General features: G+C 39.5%; 1 protein-coding gene across 4 annotated transcripts in view; it reads left to right on the top strand.

Annotated features, from left to right (window-relative positions):
* The first annotated feature begins 1,900 nt into the window (after positions 1–1,900).
* Positions 1,901–26,192, top strand: part of LOC104589382 (BTB/POZ domain-containing protein At5g48800-like) — a 73,261-nt gene continuing 48,969 nt past the window's right edge. Inside the window, exons 1-3 of one of the 4 annotated variants that reach the window (XM_088896874.1) lie at positions 2,209–2,281; positions 5,006–5,072; positions 13,258–13,387. In XM_088896874.1, the coding sequence (XP_088753000.1) occupies positions 13,301–13,387 (87 nt within the window). In that variant the 5' untranslated portion in view covers positions 2,209–2,281; positions 5,006–5,072; positions 13,258–13,300. Of the gene's footprint in view, positions 2,282–3,865; positions 3,915–5,005; positions 5,073–13,257; positions 13,388–26,192 lie in introns of those variants that run through there. The other 3 variants (XM_010247686.3, XM_088896875.1, XM_088896876.1) reach the window with 3 other exon arrangements.

Here is a 26,192-nt window from a genome sequence, read left to right as displayed (position 1 = left end):
TGGTCAATGAGACACAACCCTACAAAAATATCCACGTGAAAGACAAATCCATCCACACATTTATTCTTCTTTAATGAAGAAGAGCTTGTATCTCAATTTATCAGAAACAGGGGTGTGCCCTAATAATTGTTATCCTTCCCAAAATCATTTTCTATAAAGAAGAAGAAATAACCACAACCTTTCGTTAAAATAAGAGAAATGATGTCTAAGTTTTAATTTGGATTAAAAAAAAAATCAACAAAAAAACACATGAACATGCGAATCAAAGGAGGTGGGCTAAGTCTAACCCCCTCAGCGGCTCTGCAAGGCACTTGAGTGGCTGGAAACACAAAGCACAAATCAAGGGCTTAAAAAGTCTCTGGTTGTTGGAATTAGAGGACATTGGTAGGACCTTTCTTTTGGATAGATGAAGGTAGGACCTTGTGTTCTAATTTGAGAATAATTTAGACCCATGTGCCATGGTCAAGGCCAACTTAGTAGATGTGTCCTTTTTCTTTATGAAGTAGATGTGTCTGAGAGTCACCTGCCCTAAAGCGACAATCCATCCCTAGTTTATGCCAAGTTCCATGGGTGATGGGCCAACCAAGGTCAGCTACTCAGCTCACCCATTAATGCATAACTAGAAGGAAGGGATTTTGCATTCATTTATGGGTACATTAGAGATGCTGAATTTGACCTAAGGATTGGGTTTTCTAATAACAAAATAGTCTAATTTATATCTAGGGTTTGACCCCAAGGCATTAGTTTTCAGTAACCCCAATTTCCTATAAAAAATTGAAGTCTATCCAACACCCATTTGACATTTCCCATCCTATGATAGCAAGTTAAATCTGACACCAATTCAATGGTTAAAATCTGTCCCCTCGTGTGGGGTCCTCCAAATAGGATATAGTTGAAGAACAAGTGATCCAAATCTGACGACAAAACTATGTAGGACCCACAAGCCCAACTGATCCTTATTCTGGTACAATCTAGACAGTCAGATGCAAATGCAAATGCAAATGCAGATGCCCTTTCAAAGCAGAGCTCATGGAGGGTAAAAGGCACTTTATGTCCTATCACTGAATTATTGTTGGTACGCAATGGTCCTGCCACTCACCTCAACACCTCCTCACTTGACATCAAGTTGATAACCACAGTACAATTATTCATGTACCCTCCTACCAACTCATTCAGTACATCAGATCAGAATATCATGCAGTCAATGTCTTCACAGTCAATGGCTTGAATTCCAAATCTCATTTAATGAACCCACTATGAGATCATGACAAAGACAAACCCTTTACAGTTTACTACTCCTCACTACTCAGTAGTCCTTAGCCCTGAGCCCCTGACCCATCATGACCCATCTTGCATGCCCATGGCCCAACTGACCCACACCACACTGATCCCTCCAAACAAAAGCTCAAACCCTACAAGACATAGACCTAAATTTCATTTTTGTCCCAATAGGACAATACCATTCTAAGAATTGAAGGGATTGGTTATGGTAGTGGGCGAAATGATATCATATCAAATCATATCATCTTACACAATTATTAATTATTAGTATTCAGTGGGACCCCCTTAATTTAGGAAAAGGAATGGGACCCACTGACCCCACTGAACAGTGGCTTAAGTAGCCAGTGGACATGGGGTGGTGGGTGAGTAATCATAGAACGTCTCATTTTTTGCCTTTTACACAAACCGGAAATCTCTCCTGCTTTGCTTCCCGGCCACCACCTACTTTTGGTTTTTTTTTTTTTCCCTCATCTTTAATCTTTTCTCATTTTGGGTTCACTTTTGTAATTTTGCGTTTGGTTACTTTTTGTCAAGTGGGGAAAAACTAAAATAACGACCTTTTTTCCCGCCTTTATCTTTTCTGAACACTTTTTGACTTGTGGGGCAGAGTGTTCTGGGTTCCCTCTTTACTGGGCGTGAAGAGAGGAGATGAGGGGGCTGTAGAGAAGCGGCTTCAGCACTCCAGGAAGAGGATTAAAAGGCTTGGAAATGATGACCCACCATCGGGCCATGGCTTTGGACGATTGCAATCTATTCTTTGAACGTCAGCTGTTTGACGAAAATGGCCCAACAACAACAGGGAAACCGACAACTGTCTCTCAATTCAGACTTGCTCTTCTTCTTCCTCCTCTTCTTTGTTTCACTCCCTTCTTTTCTCTCTCTGTGTACTGCACTGTTTCCTCTCTGGGTTCTGTACGATGGAGCGGAAGGAGAAGCATCAGCATCAACAGCAGCTGCTCTGCTTGTCCAAGAGCGCCAGGCAGCGGTGCAACAACGAGTGGTTTGTTCTCTCTGTCTTTCTCTGCTTTGTTATTCAGCTTACTCTAAATTCTGGTTTGTTTTTACGCTTCAGTAGTTGGCCTCACTTGTAAATTCTTGTTCCTTTCTTCTTGGGGTTTAGCGGTAATGCATTTTTTGAATGTTGTCTTGGGTTATGCAACTTTTTTCTATTCTTTCCCTTCTCCATGTTGAGTTTACATGTAACGTACAAAGGAAGCGCGTTCATGACTTGTGTTCTGTTTGGGAAATACAAGGAGAATACTTAAGTTTATTGGGTGCATCTCAATGTATCTGTGAAAGAATTCTTGTGGGAATTAGGACTTGGGTTGGTGTTAGTTTGGCCCATTGAGTAGCAGAAGCACTCATCTAATTGTACTTAACTGAATTTGATATTAGTTGAAGATGACATATTTATTGTCATAGTGCTCTGAATTTATCTTTTCTTTTCTTTTTTTTTAAACTTTCCTGAAGGAATTGTGGACTTTGGGCCTATGCGCCTTTCAGTAATAAATTTACAGGTTGACGGAACCTGAAAAGGGCTATTCTTCATATTGGTGATGTATCATAAAAATTGAAAATGAACTTCAGTTCATCCCTCCCTCCTTTTTGCTGCTCTCCTTGTCAACATATCCGTGGAAAGTGAAGAAAAAATTAGCAATCACTCTCTGAATGTATCATATGATGTTTTAGGTCCCATATTTGTGTCCAATGAGCATTGTTTATCAAGTACAAGTGCTCTATTAACTCTTCCCTTTCTGCATCCATATGATGATGTGGATAGCAATTATCAAAGTCAAAACAAAGCACAAGAAATTTTGTTATCACTTTATGAGACTTCGGACCAAGTCCCATGGTACAGAAATCACATTTCTGAATCACTCTTTTTTGGGATGCATTTCTCCATGTCAATAAATTCCTAAAACACCTTGGTTATTCCACCTTTAGGAAGCTTATTTTATTAGCTAACAAATAGCCCAGGATCACACAACCCAAACATGATGTGTGCTTGAGAAAGCTGTCCCTTAGTCCTACCTAATTGGTTCACTGTCTGTTTGATCAGAAATCTGTTTGATGACATAATTATTGAGATTTCTAGTCAAGCATACCGTTACAACATTCTTGGCAAGGCAGTTTTAAAAGAATTCTGTCATAAATAGAGAGGGAGAATAAAGAAATGAAGCATTTTAATTTTGTGTCAACTACATGTTATTGTCAATATGGACATACATCCCATCAATGGCAGTTTGGTTGAACTGTATTTTGTATTTATTTGAATAGTTTTCTATTGGAGGAGGAACCTTTCTGATCCTAACAGCCTTTTTCTTGCCAAATTATATCCTTTATTGCCTACAGCTGTTTTATTGCTAATCTGTATTCCTTGGACAAGACAGTAAACAGTGTTCTCAGCATGAATTAGCAGACAAGATATGATGTCATCTGTATGCATAATGATGTAATGTCAGAATCCTTGAAATCCCCATTTTTAATTTATTAAAAAAACTCAAAACGCATTGCCATTACAAGCATTTAAATCTAACAAGTTTTGCCACTTCTATAATGTCTGATGGTTTCTAGTTCCGATAAGAGGTAGCTGGGGAATGAAATGTAGTGTTGAATGTTGATAAAAAACAAAGGTTTGCCTTTTCAGCATTTTGATGCAATTTACTGCTAATAATATATCAAAGTCTTCCATTTTTAGTTGCTATTTTGGGGAGATGTGGAAACAATCTTATTTTTTTGATAAGTTGGAAAGAATCTTATTCTGGCTCCCAATATGGCAAAACTCTCCTCCATTCAGGCTTGGAATTGGAAATGCCAAGCGATACTGACCAAGTTGCTATTTTTCAATTGTCACCTATTTCCGTTTAGTAACTGAATTCCAGCTTCAGCATGCATCCATTAATCTATAGTATTCTATCACTTATTTTTAATCCATCCATGATTTCTTAATTGTTTCTGTTTAGAAAATTTTATTTTGGAGATTTTGAATTTGGTTCTTACTCTCCTCCATGAGGCTTCTGAACATTTTGAAAGATTTTTCTGGGGCTCCTGAAATATCACCCCTGACATTTTTATATTATATCACTTATATCTCCTCTCTTAAAATTGCCATTTTTGAATGGAAGAAACATCATGTCATTCGAGATGCATATTTAAAAACAACTTCCCTTGTCCATTCATGGAGCAGAAAGATTGTTTTTTCATATACAGTGTAATCTTTTGGTGTCAAAATCAGCAGTAGGGTAGATTTTTCTCTCAACCATTGAATAAGCTAGAAGTAGTCTTTTAAATTATTGTCAATTGATATTTGTTCATTTCTTACCAGAAGTAAAGGTAAGTTAGATGACACTAAAATTAAAATGTCATGTGAAGCCAGAAAATGGAAATCCCCCAAGGAGGGTAGATTTACTATTATGGTTTTATTTATATCATTCCATTTTTTACATCATACCAGTTAGGTTTCTATTCTTTAAGCAATGGCTCTTTTCCTGCAAATGATATTTTCCCATCTGTTGCAGCTTATTATTATTATTATTATTATCTTTTGGTAGATATCTGTTGTAGCTTAATTACCTAAACAACACCCATTATGATCTTTTGAGTGAAGTTTCTTTTATTTTACACCAGTGGCATCATATCAGAAGTCATTTGACCCTCTTTATCTGGACCTCTAACATATCTATAAGCATGCTTATATTACTAATTGACTATTATTCTGTTGTAGGATTTTCTCTGATGTCCCTAGTGATATTACCATAGAAGTGAGTGGATGTACTTTTAATTTACATAAGGTAAATCCCTTTGTCATCATTTTTGAATTGTTTGTGGCCATTTCATTCTGAAAAATCCTTTCTGAAATGGGAGAAGCTATCTAAATCTTTCTGGCACTACCTGACTGTATTTGTTTACCTGAATATATTATATGTTTTATTCATAAAACCATAAGACAAGAAAATTATTCAATGGAATATCATGTACATTGGGAGATGCATCTGACAGATCTTTTACTTGTGTTTGTTCAGTCACCTAAATAATATTCTCACATTTTATTCCTATTTGTCTATAAGAAAAACTTGGAAAGTTGTTCATTTTTTCGTTAAGTTCTACATTACTCTTCTGCTTTACTATCCTTTTTTTTTGTTTCTCCATCTGATACTACGAATTTCTAATTCCATGTGCCTGCTACCAGTGTCATCCCCACCTTCTTGTTCATCTAGGCTTCTGTTCTTGTTTGTAGTGTCCTTGCTCTAAGTAAGCATATAGTGTAATAGAGCAGAGTCAATTTTCTTCTTTCATGGCCACATGTAACTCCATGAATGGATTTTTGGGCCACAAAACCAGTGAGACAAGGTGGATTTTTAATAGAACTTGACTAGATCAGGTGTGGCATACATGTTAGTAAGTAATGTCTCAGACTGTGTCAGCCTCTTTCCTAGTGTAATTTTTGAAAATTTTACTGAAGTCAGAGTGTGTTGATTTAGAACTTCTACTTAGGCTTCAATGTCAAGGCAGAATTAGTTCAGGTTGGGGTAGAGGACTTTATTATCTTTAATTAGTATAGTTTTTTTTTCCCCTCATAGGGTTCTTGTTAAGATTAAAAGGAGTCTAGTATATCTATTAGTGTTTTTTTTTTTAGTTAGGAAAGGAAAGAAACAGCTGCTACTTCTATCTGACTTGGGCTTAACTCTCTCTAAACTGATTCCCACCTGATCCCTAATAAGTCTCTTAGTCTTATGAAACATGCCCTAATAAGGCCAAGGCAGTTTATGCCAGGTCCTCAATTAGTCTAAACCATTGTCATCCCTTTGTGGTAGTCCATCAATATGACTGACTTGAGAAATGGATTCTTTTTAAGTTCCTTCACTTCAATCTTAATATGCTCTATGCTCCATTCATCAGTAGATGCTAGTGTTACATTAAGCTATTGTACTAGATCTTTTATTGGGTTGATTTCAAGAAAGCCTTATAACAAATTGACTAGTCCTTGAAATGCTCACCAATCATTAGATATTTTTCTTATAGCCTATCCCTAAGGTTCATTATAATCTGGATACTATATGCTCCTTCATGCAATCTTTCATATTTGACTCAATAAAATTCAACTGTAGATAAACATTTGGATGTCTTCCTTTTTTCAACTCCTAACCGTAGTTCCTAAATGGTGAATTCAGGTCAATCTTATAGCGACTTTAGGGAACCAAAATATTCAATAATAGGCTCCACTACTATAATTTCAAAGTTAGATTCAAAAATTACATATAAATTCATAATCAAAGTTCAGAAGATCGATACACCCTAATACACTAAAAGGAGTATATCAATAATTTGAATCTTGCGCTTTTCATGTTTTTTATTTTTTTTTTCAAAATTTGAGAGGGAGGCCATTTTTGTGTTGTTTAATTAACAAAAGAAAGATTTTCTTAAAATGTCTTAAAAGAAAGATTTTATTAATACCAAATGGTATGCCCAATACAGGGCGTATCACATCAAAATTTTGATCCTTGCTCATAATATAAGAATATGAAATGGGAAATTATGCCAATATTCATGTCCAGTAGGGGCTGTACCTCATTTCCCATTTATGTTAATGTCATTATCCATAGATTTTTCCGGTTCAACCTAGTAGACAGTCTTGTCAGGTATAGATTTTGTTACACTCAAGGTTCAAAATTTCAATACAATACGCCCCATACTAAAAAATCTTTCTTTTAATAATTAAATAACATAAAGGCCTCCCTCTCAAATTTTGAGAAAAAGAACTAAAAAAATGAAGAGCACAAGGTTCAATGTATTGATACACCCCTTCTAGCATATCAGGGTGTATCAATATTTTGAACCTTGATTACACTGGCCCAACACAAGTACAACAAAACACATGAAAATGGTCAATCTTAAAATGATTCAGGGTGGTTTCACAGTTTCTAGTTTTTTTTTTTTTTCCTAGAGGAAGTTCATCATTGAGAATGAAGAAACCATGAGTGCAAAGCTTAAGAGAAATCCAATTCTTTGTCAACCACCTCTTAGATTGACTTTCTACATAAAGTCCTTTTGATCCTTTTGAGTGAACAAATCTCATAGATTCAAGTTGTTCATTCTTGAACCTAAAGTTTAGTCTATAAACCATAGCTCATCCAACCTTATTAGTTTTCAGATTAGAGAGGAAGAAAAGTGGAAAAGAAGAAGATTGAGAGGAATGGGGCGGCAACAACTCTCTTAGCCCCTAATCTTATCATTTATATTAGGGTTACAAGAAAGAGTACAAAGACAAATATGCCCCTGATTAGTAGGCAAGAAGAAAGAAAGAAATTACATATTAGAACGGAAAGGGCCCAGGCCCATTAAGCCCAAGAGAGAAACATAACATAAAATAACATAACAAATAAGGCCCAAGTCCACAAATCAGGTCTCACAACACTCCCCCTCAAGCTGAGCATAGATATCTTTCATGCATAGCTTGCATAATAGTTCAATAAATCTTGCCTTGGTGAGCCCCTTGTTAAGAACATCAGCTAGTTGTCTTGTAGATGGCATGCAAGGGATGCATAGGTCCCCCAAAACAATTCTTTCTTGCACAAAGTGTCTATCAATCTCAATATGCTTTGTCCTATTATGCTGGACTGGGTTGTTAGCAATGTTGATTGCAACTTGATTATCACAATACAACTTTAGAGGTTTGGTTACTTCTATCCCCAACTCCTTTAGAAGAATCTGAAGCCAAAGTAGTTCAACAACTCCATGGGCCATAGCCAAAGTAGTTCAACCCAGTCCTATCATGCTGGACTGGGTTGTTGCAATAACCGTTTGTTTCTTTTCCAAGTGACTAGATTACCGCCTATGAAGGTACAATATCCAGATGTAGACCTTCTATCTCCAAGAAAACTTGCTCAATTGGCATCAATGTAGGCTTCCACCTCTATTCTGTCACATTTCTTAAATAGTAATCCCTTCCCAAGACATGCCTTCAAGTATCTCAAGATCCTCTCTATTGCCCTCATATGTGTAACTCGTGGAGCATGCATAAACTGGATGACCACATGAACTGCATATGCAATATCAGGTCTTGTGAGGGATAAGTAAAGCAATTTACCAACTAATATCTTATATCTCTCTTTGTCAAAATACAGTTCTCCATTATCTTCCTATAACCCATGATTTTGCTCTATAGGAGTGCCTTCTGGTTTGGCTCCTAGCTTCCCTATCTCCTTTAGAAGGTCCAATGCATACTTCCTTTGGCAAATGTATATTCCCTCTCTAGATCTAGCCACTTATATTCCTAAGAAATATTTCAGAGGTCCCAAATCTTTGATTTCAAACTCCGAGGCTAAGAAGTCTTTCAACTTTCGAATCTCATTCGAAGCATCTCTCTTAACAACCATGCCATAAACATAAAAAATCAATGTTGTTAGTTTTCCTTCATTTCTTTTATAGAACCTGTGATTAGCATTGCTCTGTTTATACCCAACAACCTTCATTGCCTTGCATAATCTTTTAAACCAAGCCCTTGGAGATCGTTTGAGGCCACATAAGGTCCTCCTTAGCTTACATACCTTTTCTGTCATGTCATATCCTAGAGGAGGGTCCATATGGACTACTTGTAGATCTCTATTTAGGAAAGCATTCTTGACATCTAATTGATGTAGTTCCCAAGAAAAGTTTGCTGCAAGAGAGAGTAACACCTGTATAGTGTTCAATTTGGCAACTAGTGCAAAGGTCTCCTTATAATCAATCCCTTCCTTTTAGGTGAATCATTTTGCAACTAATCTAACTTTATACCTCTTGATGGAATCATCAGCCTTGTGTTTGACTGTACATACCCACTTGCACCCTACAGTGCTTTTCCTGGCTGGTAGATTCACTAGCTCCCAAGTGTTAGCTTTCAACAAGGCTTTCATTTCCTCATCCATAGCTTCCCTCCATTTGGGATCAACAATAGCCTCTAAGTACCTGGAAGGGGTAGAAATAGAGGACACGGCCAACATAAAAGAGTGATAGGCAGGAGACAATTGAGAATATGAAACAAATCTATTTATAGGATGAAGAGTGCATGGACAAACCGGTTTTCACAAGGCAATAGGAAGATCTGAATCAAGATTAGAGGAAGTAATGGGAAGAGCAATATCTTGGCTGGAATCTGAAGTTCCCGATGAAGGAAGGTGTAATCTAGCATATGGATGGCCGAACCACACTGGATGGTTGGGCGAAAATTCAAAATATTTCTTTCACCTTCTAGGAGTCGAATTCCTAGTTTTAGAAAAACTGCATTTTTCAAGGATCATTCTTGCACCGAAACCGGATCAGATTTGAAACCAAAAAGAAGGGAGAAGTATACCTGATACAGAATCGACAGATGTAGCTCCCAAAGTGGTAGTTCACGCCCAAACTGAACCCCAAAACCAGCTCCCATTGAAGATGGTGCAGCTTTGAATGAAGCCGGTTTAGCAATGCAATTTTCAGCAAAACTGCAATCCAACTGGATGGATCGAGCAAGGGAGGTGAGCACGGAATTTCTTTGATTTTTCTTGCAAAAATTAGAGGTGAAACTGATCAAGATCAGTCCAAGAAACTGGAGATCGAACTAGAGTTCTGGGCAGCAAGAGCAGAGAGAGAACTGAGAACAAAAGTTGTTTTTTGGAGCAGTTCACCCCTCCCTTTAATAAGCCTTAAAAGAGCACCACTCCTAATTGAATTAGGAGGTTTGTAATCCAAATCTTTATTTGGATTTGGACTCTATCTTAAGATAGGTCTTATCCTCTTATGAGAATGGGTGCTTCAAACCCAGATCCATACCCATATTCGCCCATATCACATGACTGCTTGACAGCTTGATTAATCTTATTAATCATGGGCCTTAGGCCCATTAAGCAAGTGGCTCACGTCCCAAGATAGTTGCTGGCCCATTTAGGTTCAATTTGTATGGCGTGGGACCCTAACAATGACCTCACATAAGCCCACATGGGTTTGGCCCAACCTCTGTGAAAGGCCTGGCCGAATTCACTACTAAATGCAGTGAACCCCTGAGTCCATCAGTATGGACTCTTAATAGGCCCAATATTTACAGTTAAATGATCCTTGAGTCCATCCATCCTATGAAGGCCCAAGGATAATGGACTTAAGTAAGAAATAGCCATCAGGTAAACATCCCTTAATGGTCTCTGACACTTAATCTCTCAGCCCACAATGATCAAACACTGCCCGACAAGGAAGGACCTCTCCCCTGATTGCAAGGTGCAGTGTTGCACTCTTTGCTTGGATGGGTCCCGGGAATTAAAACCTTTTTGCAAACACTTTTTCTTAAAACATAATATATAAATATCATATAAATATATTTTGCAAAACAAATCTCAAACATGGTTTTAATTGACTGCCGACAGTTTTGGTTTTCATTAGAGAGAGTGCAGTCCCGATCATTCACTTTGTCCGACAAAGTGGCTGATCCTATCACTATGATCACCCACTAAAGTGAATTCTCAGACTGCCCCGACATACCCAGGTTTTGACCCCCAAAGGATCTCATTGATTGGAATATCAAAGACAGCCCAATCCAACACTTAGTATAGTACCATAATCAAGTCTAAGGGTTATGTGTAACTTTCCAGTTTTGCCCATCAGTCTCCAAGGTCTAGGGCATAACTGGAATTTGGTCCGGATTCAGTGCTTCAAACAAGCACACACTACATGTGCTTCGGGTCTAACCCTAGCAGTCGAGACAGGTTGCCCCAACCTCTTTGGCAGCACATTAATGTTAGCGTTGGTAGGATATTGTAGAGAAGATGGGCCGAATGGCCCATAGGCTGTTTATCCATTTTTATCTTTTATGTTCTTTGCTGTAATGGGCCTTAATTTGGGCTTTATTCTTTCTTATGTTATGTTTTTTTTAATTTTCTGCCCAACTAGGGACTTCTCTGTAAATTACTAAAGTTTAACTTAATGAAATAGAATTAAGGGAGTAAGAGAAGAGATTATGTTCGAAAATCTCTCTCTCTGAACCCAAGTTGCCGCCACCTTCTTCTTCTTCTTCTTCTCTCCTCTTGAACTCTGATTTATGCTACTTTCTTTTGAATTTTTGCAACTTTCTAAACAGTCCTTTCTTCTCAAAAGGCTGTTTTTCTTCTTAGTATCAGAGTAGGCTCATTTTTTTCCCTTTTTTCACCTTTTTTTACCCATACACAGTGTGTATGGAGAACTGAATCGTATGAATAGTTAAAGAAACCTATTTCAGCCCAGTTGTTAGTGGTTTCTGGTGAGAAGGGGACTGGTTTTGTCATCCTCTTGACAGATTCAAGTGTGTTGCCCAAAACCCTAATTTTTTGGAGAAATCTGATTGCGGGCCCCACAGGGAGTTTGACCTGGGCGCTCAGTGATTGAAGGCCTTCTCATTCTTCTTCTTGAAGATCGAATCAAGTGGATTGGTGTTCTACGAAGTCTACAAGGAGCGGCTGAGTTTTCTCTGTTTCTCCCAGCTTCTAGGTGTGACGCAGGTTAATGGTATGGCTGCATAGAGGTTGGCTCACAACACAGTTTTTGTTCTGTCTTCATTTGTTCTTATTCAAAGTTGTTTGAAGTCGTTTTTGGAGTATTTAAGAAGATGAACTCCTCAGACTTTGAAAACAAGCATGTTGCTGAATCCGAACAAGTTCCGGAAGCCTCTGTAGACTCTCTACTGGCTGTGACCACAGTCAAGCTGGATGGAACTAATTATCTGGCTTGGTCACAATCAGTAAAAATTCATATTTGTAGCAGAGGAAAATGGGGTTTTATCTCTGGGAGCAAAAAGGCTCCTCCGGAAGATGATCCATCATATGAAAAGTGGATGCAAGAAAGTTGTACTATTATTGGATGGCTTGTAAACTCAATGCAACCATAGATTAGTCAGCACTATTTGTGGATGAATTCAGCAAGGAAATTTGGGATAGTGTTGCTGAAACATATTCCCAAAAATTAAATGTGGCCAGGGTTTACAAGTTGAGAAGTGATTTGAAAAATTTGAGACAGGGGGAGAAACCATTAGCTATATACTTCTCAACACTGAAGTCTTTATGGCAAGAAATAGATTTGATAGAAGCTGTAGCTTGGGACACCACTAAGGATGCTGAGACCTACAGAAAACTGGTTGAGAGAAATAGGGTGTTTGAGTTCTTGATAGGGCTAAATCCAGAGTATGACATTACAAAGCAAAATATTTTATCCAAGGATAGTGTCTCATTGTTTCAAGCACATGCCTTGGTAAATAGTGAAGAAAGCAGAAGACTTGTATAGGTCCAAGGGGCTGGTCTAAATGATCACTTTGCTAATATGGGAGTGAAACCCAAGGGGGTTGCAGGGACTCCAAGTAGCTCAGGGAAGAAAGAAATTATCTGTGAGTACTGTAAAAAGCCAAAACACACCAAAGAAAAGTGTTGGAAATTGCATCCTGAGCTCCTACCACTTCGGTTTCAGAAGAAGTCTGATAATATAAAGGCAGGGAGTGCCAATGTTGTTGTTGGTCTAGATAGTGACAGATACCAAACTGAAGAGATGACGGCTAGTGAGCAGTTAATAGTTATGAAGGCAGAATATGAGAAGTTTGGGAGGATGATCAGTCACCTAGAGGGTGTGACCTCTTCTTCCAACCCTCCAGGAAATTCAACATCTTCTGAATTTGCTCATTTAGGTATACGGGCTTCCGCAAATTATACAACCATTTCAGGTAGTTGTAGGATCCCTTAGATTATTGATTATGGTGCTTCTAATCATATGACCAACCTTTCTACTTTGTTTGTTTCATATGATTTACTTCTTGGACGTGACAAAATCACCCTAGCCGGTGGCTCTCTTGCCCCTATCTCCGGCAAGGGAACCATTAAGGCTACAGACTCCTTGGTTCTTCCTTCTGCTCTTCATGTACCCAGACTAAATACAAACTTGTTATCTGTAAGTAGCCTAACTAAGTCATTAAACTGTTGTGTAACCTTCTTTCCTTCCTACTGTGTTTTTCAGGATCTGGAGTCTCAGAAGGTGATTGGGAGTGGCCGTGAGGCGAATGGAATATATCTGCTGGATACTTTTGGACAGTGCCATGAACAACCTGAAAAAGCTGCTTTTGGGTCTACATCTACAGAGTTCATCAGTTGAGTCATGTTATGCCATTTTCGTTTGGGTCATCTTTCTTTTTCTGCATTAAGCCATTTATTCCCAGAACTGTTTAAGGGAATTAGTTTGTCTAGTCTTCATTGTGAGTCTTGTGAACTATCAAAAAATTGTAGAAACAGTTATCCTCTGAGTAATAAAAGATCTTATTCTCCTTTTAATATTGTGCACTCTAATGTGTGGGGGCCTTACCACTTACCTTCTATGGGTGGCTACAAATATTTTATCTTGTTCATTGATGACTTTTCTCGATTCACTTGGATATTTTTGATGAAGTCCGATGATGAAGTTCCTAGACTTGTGAGGCAATTCCATGAATTTGTTCTAACCCAGTTTGATATCAGAATTAGAATTTTCAGACCTGACAATTCAAAAGAATATTTTGAGAAAAACTTGACCTGCTATCTCACTGATTTAGGGGTTATTCATCAAAGCTCCTATGTTAGGACCCCAGAACAGAATTAAGTTGTTGAAAGAAAAAATAGACATATTGTTGAAGTTGCAAGAAGTATTCTATTTGCCTCACATGTCCCTACAACATTTTGGGGTGATGCTGTTCTCATTGCTACCTACCTTATAAACCGTATGCCATCCAGGGTTTTAGGGTTTAAGTCTCCCTTTACTCTTCTTCATCCGGACAAGGATCTTTTTTCTATTCCTCTTTGTGTCTTTGGCTGCACTTGTTATGTACATATCCCAAGTGTCTAGAGACATAAATTTGAGCCTAAAGCCCATAAGTGTATCTTCCTTGGTTATTCCCCCACACAGAAGGGTTACTATTGTTTTGATTTGAAGACTGGCACTCCGTATGTCTCAATGGATGTCACCTTTGATGAGCTTTCTTCCTTTTATGGTTCTTCTCTGGAGAGACATTGTCCAAAGGGGGAGGATTTGTCACAGGTGTTTGCTCTTCCTCTTCCTGTCCCACTTGAGTCTTTTGCTGAGTTTCTTCCTCCTTCAAATGAGTCAAGGGAGGATCAATCACTTCACTCTCATTCCAGTGTTCCTATTCCTCCTCCTTTACCTCCTCGCCCTCTTTTTAATCCTAGGTTGTACCAACGGCAGAGAACCAGAAATGAGCAGATTGTTTCCCCTCCAACACATGAGCCTCACGCACTTCCAGTTACAGATGAGACAACAGGTACTGTTACAGCCCCTTTGGAGCCATCCTTCCCAGACCTTGATATTCCCATTGCTATTAGGAAAGGAAAAAGGAAGTGTACTGCACATTGCATTTCCAAACACCTTTCTTATTTGTAGAGAACATTGATGTGGGCCCCACGGCTGTGGTACCACTCTGTCCATAGGGTAGAATGTATCTAGTTACAGCTGTGGTTATTTTGTTGTTCTATTATTTCTAGTTTCAGTTTTATATTGGTTGTTATTTGTTAGTAGTTATGATGTAAACACCAAGGGCAGATATGTCCTTTCATGTAACTAGCATAACCTATATATATTAACTTAAAGTGGCGGCGGCAGAATATTGACATTCTGTTCTCCTCAAAATCTGTGTTCTATTGCTCTTCCATCTCTCTTTCTTCATCTTCTTCACTTTCTCTTCTCATCGAACCTAAAATCTCTTAGTGACCAAGACTGAATAGCAGTCTTGAAAACTTACATGGTATCAGAGCCAAGTTAGGGTTTTTCATGTGAGTCTAATACCAGCCGACCACATGAGAATCTCCTAGGACTGAAAGCTGAAAAGGAGGAGTTCGCAGACTGATTCTTGGAGATCGCCAGAGGTACTAGCAGCTGTTGGAAACTTGCTAGGGTTGCAGAGTGTTGGTGGTTAGGAAGGATTAGAGAAGACTAGGGTTCAGGTAACCCTAGAAGGTAGCGAACTATTTTTTCCTTGTAAGTTGTTACTTTTTAATAGAAGTTCTTTTAGAGAAGATAGGTTGGACCTATCTGGAGGGGAAGGCTGAACCATTCTATCTAGAGCTACTCTTAAGTTGATTGGTAGGTCCGATCAGATTCTAGGGTTTCTTATTAGCCCTACTGCAAGCTCATCTATACAGTTTGGATTGTGCGACTGAATTGCTTTCTTTCAGGACTGATTAAAACCCTACTGAAAGCTCATCTATATAGTTTGGACTGTGCGACTGAATTGCTTCCTTTCAGGACTGATTAAAACCCTAACTTTCCCTAGCATATCAGTTTTGTTTTAAAGCTGTTCTCAGAGTTCTAAGGGGGTTAGAGATCTACGGACAGCTACAGCTGTGTTGGCTAGTTGGTTTCAGATCAGAATTACTTCGGTTTTGTGCACATACACTGAGAATACAGATCAGGCCTATACTGTTTTGATTGTGATTGGTGATTCAAATACTGTTTTGAGACTTGACAGAAATGGAGTCTAAAATTCAGGCAGAAGGCAGTCTTGGGAACATCAGTTATGGTGGTATTTCTGAGATGGGTGTCAGATTACGACCGTAAAGTTTGATGGATCAAACTATTTGGAATGGGCCCAATCAGCCATGATGGCTATTGGTGGAAGAGGTAAATTAGGGTACCTCCTTGGAGATATGAAAGAACCTTCCAAGGGAGACCCGACATATACCAAGTGGATGCAAGAAAACTACTTGGTTATGACATGGCTGTGTAATTCTATGCAGCCTCATATTAGCCAGAATTATTTGTGGGCAAAGACAACTAAGGAGATATGGGATGTTATGAAAGAAACTTACTCCCAACCCCTTAATGTTGCCAGAGCATATGAATTGAAATGTGAAGTGAACACCCTTAAACAAGGAGAGAAACCGGTATCGGTCTACTTCTCTACCTTGAAGTCCCTGTGGCATGAGATTGATCACTTAGAGACTCTTGAGTGGGAGAGTCCCAAAGATGCTCAGACCCATAGAAAGCACTTAGAGACTCTTTCAAATACTATCTCCCTATCATCTGTTTTGCATGTGCCTAAGCTTGATACTAACCTTCTTTCAGTCAGTAGTATTACCAAGCATATGAACTGCTCAGTAACCTTCTTCCCTGACCGATGTGTTTTTTAGGACTTGGAGACGCAGAAGGTGATTGGGACTGGCCGTGAGACGAATGGGATATATTTGCTCGGGGAGCGGTTTCGTCAGGGAGAGTCAGTAGAGAAGTTGTCTTTTGTTTCTAAGAGTGTGAGTCCGGTTATGCCAAAGCATAACCGATTAGGTCATTTGTCTTTTCGATCTTTACAGAGTCTGTTTCCTAGTTTATTTGAGTCTATTGAGTTGTCTCAGCTACAGTGTGAAAGTTGTGAGTTTGCTAAGCATTGTAGAAAGCCTTATTTATTGAGTAATAAAAGGAGTGATAATTCTTTTGATATTGTGCATACTGACGTTTGGGGGCCTTATCATATCCCTTCCATGGGTGGGTACAGATATTTTTTGTTATTTGTTGATGACCATACTCGCTTTTCTTGGGTTTATCTCATGCGTTCACGAGATGAGGTACCTTCCCTGACCCAAAATTTTCACCAAATGATCCTAACCCAGTTTGATGCCAAGATCAAAGTTCTCCGATCTGATAACACAAAGGAATACTTTGCTAAATCATTGACATCTTATTTTCTTCATCATGGGGTTATCCACCAGAGCTCTTGCCCTCATACACCTTAGCAGAATGGAGTTGCCGAGAGGAAGAATAGGCACATTTTGGAAGTGGCTAGAAGCCTCATGTTTACTTCCAATGTCCCTATTCGCTTTTGGGGGGACGCTATCCTCACGGCGGTATACCTTATTAATCGGGTCCCTTCCAGGGTCCTTGATATGCGATCTCCTTTTTCGCTTCTACACCCACGTGAGGACTTGTTTTCTATTCCCCTTAAGACATTCGGTTGCACTTGCTTTGTTCAGCTTCTCGGACCCCATCCCTCCAAGTTCGAACCCAAAGCCTCCAAATGCATCTTCCTTGGTTATGCACAAACTCAAAAGGGTTATTGCTGTTATGATCCTGTCTCCGGGAGGAAGTTTGTCTCCATGGATGTCACTTTCTTTGAGGGGACGCCCTATTATCCTCGGGTTGCCCCTCAAGGGGAGAGTATTGAGAGTGGAGGTTTGAGTTCTTGTCTTCAGGGGGAGAGCAGTGAGAGTGGGGCAGTTCCTTTACCTATTCCATTGGGTGATGAGAACTGCAATGGTGAGGGTGGTCAGAGGGATTAGGAGTTGAGGGTTTATCACAAGCGGTGTAGGCAGGTTGATCCTGATCATTAGCAGTCCAGACCAGCTCCAATCTCATCTGCAGCTCCAGGTTCAGATACTTCAGTCCCAGAGCCCACAGAGACTTCCCCTACAATGGTGAGAGTGGTCAGAGGGATCAGGAGTTGAGGGAAAGCTGCAATGGTGAGGGTGGTCAGAGGGATCAGGAGTTGAGGGTTTATCACAGGCGGTGCAGGCAGGTTGATCCTGATCATCAGCAGTCCAGACCAGCTCCAATCTCATCTGCAGCTCCAGGTTCAGATACTTCAGTCCCAGAGCCCACAGAGACTTCCCCTACAGATGATCTTGACCTTCCAATTGCAGTCCGTAAAGGGAAACGACATTGTACCACATCCACAGCCCACTGTATTTCCCATTTTTTATCCTATGATCGCCTATCTCCTACCTACAAGTCCTACCTTAGCTCCATTTCCAATGTTCCTATTCCAAGAACAGTGCAAGAAGCCCTATCCGTCCCTGAATGGAAAGATGCAATGCAAGTTGAGATGGATGCTCTGTTGAAGAACAACACCTGGGAGGTAGTTGATTTGCCAAAAGGAAAGAAACCAGTTGGATGCAAATGGGTATTTACGGTGAAGCATAATGCAGATGGATCTATTGAGAGGTATAAAGCTCGGTTAGTTGCAAGAGGGTTTACACAGACTTATGGCATAGATTACTTGGAGACATTTGCACTGGTAGCCAAGATGACTACTATTCGAGTTCTCTTGTCCCTTGCAGCAAGTCACACTTGGCCTTTATACCAAATGGACGTGAAAAATGCCTTTCTGAATGGAGATCTGCAGGAAGAAGTTTACATGTGTTTGCCACCTGGCTTCTATGATGCAGAAGTAGGTAAGAAGGTCTGCCGGCTCAACAAGGCTTTGTATGGTTTGAAACAGTCACCTAGGGCTTGGTTCGATAGATTCAGACTAGCACTTGTGAAGTTTGGATATGTACAGGCCTAGTCAGATCACACCCCATTCATCAAGAGGGTGGAGTCCTCTTTGACACTGTTGGCAGTATATGTTGATGATATTGTGGTCACAGGGAATGATAGCCATGAGATTGAGTCTCTTAAACAACTTCTTCACCAAGAATTTGAGGTGGACCTTGGTGTACTCCGGTATTTCTTGGGTATTGAGGTTGCTAGATCCAAACAGGAGATCTTTATATCTCAGAGGAAATATGTCCTAGACCTGTTGGCAGAAACTGGAAAGTTAGGTGTCAAGCCTGCAGATACACCAATTGAACAGAATCACAGGATTAGTGCCGAGAGTGGGGAGCTTCTTGAAGACAAAGTTATGTTCCAGCAACTCGTAGGAAAACTCCTATATCTCTGCCTCACTTGGCCAGATATTACTTATGTTGTTAGTGTTGTCAGCCAGTACATGCATTCTCCTAGAACCACGCATCTTCTTGCGGCAGAAAGAATCTTAGCCTACTTGAAGAGATGCCCAGGTAGGGGTATACTTTTCAAGAACAATAATCACATGAAGGTGGAGGTTTATACTGATGCAGATTGGGCTGGGAGTTTTGATGACAGAAGGTCTACCTCGGGATATTGTGCCCTTGTGGGAGGAAACCTTGTCTCCTGGAGAAGTAAGAAACAAAGTGTGGTCTCCCGGTCAAGTGCTGAAGCAGAATACAGGTCCATGGCCAATGGAGTGGCTGAAATCCTATGGCTAAGATCTCTACTTGAGGAGTTGGGTATTGAGTATGAGAAGCCCCTGATGTTGAACTGTGATAATCAAGCCGCCATTAATATAGCACATAATCCGGTACAGCATGACAGAACCAAACACATTGAAGTTGACCGTCATTTTGTGCGAGAGAGGGTCTCATCTCAAGAAGTATGCCTCCCTTACATCACATCCAGTATGCAACTAGCCGACATTCTTACTAAAGCCGTATCAAGAAAGAAGCTAGAGGCGGACCTATCCAAGTTGGGAATGATGAACATATACTCCCAACTTGAGGGGGAGTGTAGAGAACATTGATGTGGGCCCCACAACTGTGGTACCACTCTGTCCGTAGGGTAGAATGTATCTAGTCACAGCTGTGGTTATTTTGTTGTTCTGTTATTTCTAGTTTCAGTTTTATATTGGTTGTTATTTGTTAGTAGTTATGATGTAAACACCAAGGGCAGATATGTCCTTTCATGTAACTAGCATAACCTATATATATTAACTTAAAGTGGCGGCGGCAGAATATTGACATTCTGTTCTTCTCCTCAAAATCTGTGTTCTATTGCTCTTCCATCTCTCTTTCTTCTACATCTTCTTCACTTTCTCTTCTCATCGAACCTAAAATCTCTTAGTGATCAAGACTGAATAGCAGTCTTGAAAACTTACATTATTGTTTGCTCTCTCCTTCATATTTTGCCTACCTTTCTTCTGTTGCTTCTAACCCAATTCCCAGGTCTGTGTCAGAAGCTCTTACTATTCCAGAATGGAGGGATGCTATGAGAACAGAAATTGATGCCCTACACAAGAATGACACTTGGGAAGTGGTTGATTTGCCTGAAGGGACGGATCCAGTAGGTTGCAAGTGGGTTTTTACTATCAAATATCATGCTGATGGCACCATTGAAAGGTACAAGGCTAGACTGGTTGCAAAAGGCTATACACAGACATATGGGATTGATTATTTGGAGACCTTTGCCCCTGTTGCCAAGATGATTTCTGTGAGAGTTCTGCTATCTTTGGCTGCACACTCAGACTGGCCACTTTATCAACTAGATGTAAAGAATGCATTTCTGAATGGAGAGTTACATGAAGAGGTCTATATGTCTCTTCCTCTAGGGATGTATGAAACAAATATGAAAGGAAAGGTCTACAGGCTGAAAAAATCTCTTTATGGACTCAAATAGTTCCCTAGAGCATGGTTTGAAAGGTTTAGGGCTGCCCTTGTTAGCTTTCGCTATGTACAAACACAATCTGATCATACCCTCTTTGTGAAGAGGAGAGGATCCTTGGCTGTTTACTTGATTGTGTATGTTGATGATGTTAGCATAGGGGTATTTCTGTCTTTATACCTTGATTGATGTTGCTAATCTGTAATGTTGTGTTGAAACATGTGCTCTTAACTTAAGTAAGGGCACATAGGTCTTTTCAGTTATGTTTTAATAATAATATAAATACTTACTGGCCGACTGGGAGAAGACAAGTTGACTCTTTCAGTTCGAACCAGAATTCTCTCTTCTCTCTTTCTCCCTTTCTCTCTTTCTTTATCACTTTTTCTTCTTCTACATAACTGAACTCAGTCAGGCCGAACTCTAAGGCAGACCTGAATTATAACAGATGATATTGTTGTGACTGGTAAGGATGCCTTAGGGATTAATGATCTCAAATCTTTCCTTCATACAGAGTTTGAGATCAAAGATCTAGGGGAATTGAGATACTTTCTTGGCGTCGAAGTTGCTAGATCCAAGGATGAGATCCTTATCTCTCAAAGAAAGTATGTTCTTGATTTGCTCTTTGAAACAGGGAAGATGGGTGCTAGACCAGTTGCTACTCCTATCGATTTGAGCCATAAACTCTCTGCTTAAGATGGAATATTGTTAGAAGATAAGGGAGTCTTCCAGAGACTACTTGGAAAACTTCTTTATCTATGCATGACTCGGCCAGACATTGCATATGCTGTCAGTTGCATCAGTCAGTTCATGCATGCTCCTAGGGATACTCACATGGCAACAGCAGAGCGGGTTCTGTGTTATTTGAAGGGCTCCCCTGGGAAGGGAATTCTATTTGCTAAGCATGACCATATGAAACTTGAAGCCTACACAGATGCTGACTGGGCTAGAAACATTGATGACAGAAGATCTACCTCTGGGTATTGTAGCTTGGTGGCATGTAATATTGTCTCTTGGAGAAGCAAGAAACAATCAGTTGTTGCTCAATCTTCAGCCGAAGCAAAATACAGAGCCATTGCTCATGGAGTTTTTGAACTATTGTGGCTTAGATCCTTGATGGAGGAACTGGGTATTGAGCATGATAAGCCAATGATGTTATACTATGATAATCAGGCCGTCATCAACATTGCTCACAACCCAGTGCAACATGACAGAACTAAGCACATTGAAGTTGACAGACACTTCATTTGAGAAAGAGTGGCTTCTAGAGAAGTGTGTCTAGCTTTCATCACCTCTGAAGGACAGTTAGCTGATTTCCTCACCAAGGGCATTCCCAAGGCTAAACTTCAACATGATACTGGCAAGCTTGGCATGATTGACATTTATGCTCAGCTTGCGAGGGAGTGTAGAGAAGATGGGCCGAATGGCTCATAGGCTATTTATCCTTTTTTATCTTTTATGTTCTTTGTTGTAATGGGCCTTAATCTGGGCTTTATTCTTTCTTATGTTATGTTTTTTTTTTTTAATTTTTTGCCCAACTAGGGACTTCTCTATAAATTACTAAAGTTTAACTTAATGAAATAGAATTAAGGGAGTAAGAGAAGAGATTATGTTCGAAAATCTCTCTCTTTGAACCCAAGTTGCTGCCACCTTCTTCTTCTTCTTCTCTCCTCTTGAACTCTGATTTTTGCTACTTTCTTTTGAATTTTTGCAACTTTCTAAACAGTCATTTCTTCTCAAAAGCCTGTTTTTCTTCTGATATACTCCCCAAGTCTTTCCAACGGCTGAGAACATTCTAAACTAACACGAGTCTCATATGTGTCCAGTTTAAGGGGGAATTACACAACTACACACCATGATAAGATGAAACAATTATGTACTTTTATTCATTTACAATAAATGTATCTGTACATCAATCTGATTGGAGCTAAGGGCATACACTGTCTAACACCCGATTGGTCATAATCATTCACTGGTAGGTTTCTCTTTCTCTTCCTTCAATAAACACTTAGTTGCCTTTCATCATCATGGTCATCATCAAGGTTAGGACCAGTTGCCTCAGGGCAAGGAGTACCACGAAGAGGGTTTGCATCACTTGTAGTCTCCACTGGAGAAGAGGAAGAGGGTTCAATATGAGGAGGGTCTAGGGAAGAAGTAGGAGTAGGAGCTGAGACAAAAGGGTTAGCCTCTGAGGAAATCTCTTCCACTCCACTAGTCTCCCATTGAAGAGGATTCCGGGGAGGCTCAAAGAAGGATTGTGACTCAAAAAAGATGACATCCTTAGTGATGAACTTCCTTCCGGTAGCTGGATCAAGACATTTATATCCTTTTTCTATGTAGGAGAATAACCCAAGAACACCCCATGGATTGCCTTTGGATCCAACTTTGTTCATTTAGGATCATTAACATGAATAGAACATACACAAACAAAAACCTTAAGAGGCAAAGAGAACACAACTTGCTCTGGACACAAGACAAAAAAGGGGTTCTCATCTCCAAAACCTTGGATGGCATTCAGTTTATGAGATAAGAAGCTATCAGAACAGCATGGGACCAAAACTTCTTTGGGACCTTGCTTTGAATCATTAGAGCATGAGTGTTTCTCAAATAAATGTCTATTCTTCCTTTCCGCAACTCCATTCTATTGTGGTGTGTAAGTACATGATGACTGATATAAGGTCCCTTCATCTTCAAAGAACACATTTAGAGAACTTTTGAAATATTCAGCTGCATTATCTGAACGGAACTATTTAACCTTCTTTCCAAACTATGTCTCAATCATCTTATAGAACACCATAATGATTCTAGGTACTTCTTCACTTTCTTTCATCTAATAAATCCAAGTGCATCTTGTTAAGTGATCAATTAAGCTAATGAACTACTGATAACCATCCATGGAAATAATGGGCGAAGGACCCCAAACATCAGAATGAATAATATCCAAAGGTGCATTGACTTCATTATTGGAGCTTGGATAATTTGTTCTACAATGTTTAGACATTTGACACACATCACAAAAAAGACTTTCAAAGGGCACCTTCCCAAACAACTTTGGTAACAAGACTCTCAACAATGAAAAAGACAAATGGCCTAATTTGGCATGCTAGAGATAAACCAAAGTACTAGACTCCTTGCATTCACTGATATTAGTAGACATTGCCTTAAGAGCTGAACCGATGTCTTCATTGAGATAACAAAGACCTCTAGACTCACGACCACTCTCAATCATTTTCTTTGTCAATCGGTCCTAGAAAACACAGTGAGTGGGAAAGGTCACAACACAATCCAAAGTTTTTGTTATTCTAGAAATTGAAAGTAAGTTGGCAGTAAAATGAGAAACATACAAGGTAGACTTAAGAGAAAGAGTGTTTCCAAGTTGAATATTCCCTTTCCCATGAATAAGAGATAGAGAACCATCAATCACCTTTACTTTATCTTGTCTAGAAACCAGATGATAAGATGAAAATAAAGAAGAGTTGTTGGTCATGTGTTCAAAAGCACCTAAGTCAATAACCCAAGAGTTTGGGGAACAAGACTGTATAGCACTAAGTGCAGAAGTAATACCTATCTTAGCAAAAGAGGAGGAAGCAATAGAAGACTGTTTCAATCGAGCCATAGTCCAATTGAGGATATCTACCTCTTCAGTTGTAAACTCAGGAAAGCTATTTGAAGGAGTAGTGATCTGTCCCGTACTAGAAGAAACACTAGTAGTTCCAAATTTATGCATTCCATCCACCATATTTGAGCTTGCTACATGTCCGTGGGTTCCTAGACCTTTACTTGGTTTCTTCTCCTTCCTTATAGCTGTCAGTTTTAGATGGGGGTGCAGAATCCAGCATGTATCTTTGGTGTGTTTCTCTCCACCATAGTGAGAACACTTAAATTTTACTTGTCTCCCCCTTTTCTGCTCCTTTGAGTAGCTGAAGCCAGAGCTGAGGGCTCCATTTGTTGTGTGGAAGCCTCAGCATTCATCTCTTTCCTCCTAATTTCCTCATTTTTTATTAGGTATAGAACATGTAAGCTAGGGAGTTCATCTCTCCCCAAAATCTGAGATCGAATGCCATCAAATGAAGAGTCTAAGATGGTGATCAATTTCTTCCCAAAGTCCTTCAAGGATAGCAAAATAAGTAGCAACTGACAAGTTTCCTTGATTCAAAACTGCAATATCTTGTGTGAGCCTAAAGACTCTTGCATTATTCTTTCGTTGTCAATAAGTACTAGATAGCTTCTCCCAAATTTTATGAGTTGTAGGATAGTGCTGAATTGTCCTAGCAATATTTGGAGTCATGGAAGATGTTAGAGTGAGCCGAATAGGGTTAGTTTAGTAATCTCATGTCAGTTAAGTACTTTGCTTATGTGGCTGTTTTATTAGAGTACTCTGCCCCACACTTAAGTGAGGGCAGTTTAGTCTTTGTAAGTGTAATTAGAACCTAATAAACATAAGGGGGTCGACTGAATGGGAGACTAATCAGTTTCGATTAAACCTTCCTGTTCTCTCTTTCTCTTGTCTTCTTCCTTCTTCACTGGTTCGGATTACTGTAGCTGCTCCAAAACATGGTATCAGAGCGAGGTTTCTGACCTGCTTCCGCTTGCAAAGCAAGGATCTCTCTCTTATTCTCCAACACGTAGAGACTAGGGGTGAGCATTATTCGATTAAAATCGAAAAACCGTACTGAAAATTTTGGTTTCGGTTTTGTAAAATTTCGATTTCGGTTTCGGTTTTCAGGTTTAGAAATTTGGTTAACCAAAAAAACCGAATTAACCGAACTTTATTATCTATAATATATATTAACATATAATATATGATATGTATAAAATATATTATATTGTATTATATTATGTATTAAAATATATAATTTATTATATGCCTGAAATAAAGTTGACTTACTAGTCATGTGACTTCAGTCTCTAGAGTCAATTATCCAGGGGGAATCGAATGTATGGGATGACACATGGAAAGCAGTGGCAGAGTTACCTGATGTAGACGCAAAGAAGGTAGGAGTAGGGCCAAAATCCACTTGGCGAAGTGTCCTACCATATAACTCTAAGGTACCATGGGACTAGTCTCTTGAAATGCCACAGTTGCTGAGTTATATTTCTTTTGATTCTGCTGGGCTGGCTTCTTACTTTGATCAGATGCTGATTTCCTACTTAATGCCTAAGCCCACTTAGGCTTCCCATGGAGGTTCCAAAATGTGTCTCTAGTGTGCTTAGACTTCTGACAGTGAGTGCACCAAAGTTTGTCTTTGTCGTCCACCCTCTTCCGCAAAGCACCCTTCTTAAAAAAGCCTCCGCCATTTTCACTTCTACCTCCTCAGACTGCCAATGCAACCGGCTCTCACTTTGCACAATTCATCACACTCCTACTCTCTTCAAACTGAACTAAGGCATAAACTTCTTGAACTGAAGGCAAGTCCTTGCTTCCCTAGATTTGTACCTTGATAGGCTTATATGTAGGGTTCAACCCCAAAAGGAAAGCAAATACTTGTTGCTAGGAAACAAGTGACTTGTAGGCCTTTGCATCTTCATCACATTTCCAATTCACATTTTGATAATGATCCAACTCCTTCCAGATTGATGTCAAATCTAAGTAATACACTGAGAGACTTCTCTCCCCCTACTTGCAAGTGGAGGATTCAGCTTATAATTGGTATATGTTTGCATAGTGCCTCTGCTCCAAATAGGTAGATTTCTCTTATTCCCATATTTCACAAGCTGTTTCAGCCCACATAAATGTCTTGCATACTTGT

This window comes from Nelumbo nucifera, chromosome 1 (assembly GCF_055504915.1).
Source record: "Nelumbo nucifera cultivar China Antique chromosome 1, China Antique-T2T, whole genome shotgun sequence".
Taxonomy (NCBI): Eukaryota; Viridiplantae; Streptophyta; class Magnoliopsida; order Proteales; family Nelumbonaceae; genus Nelumbo; species Nelumbo nucifera.
The sequence above is the reverse complement of the archived record's forward strand: the minus strand, read 5'-3'. Positions and strand labels throughout refer to the sequence as shown.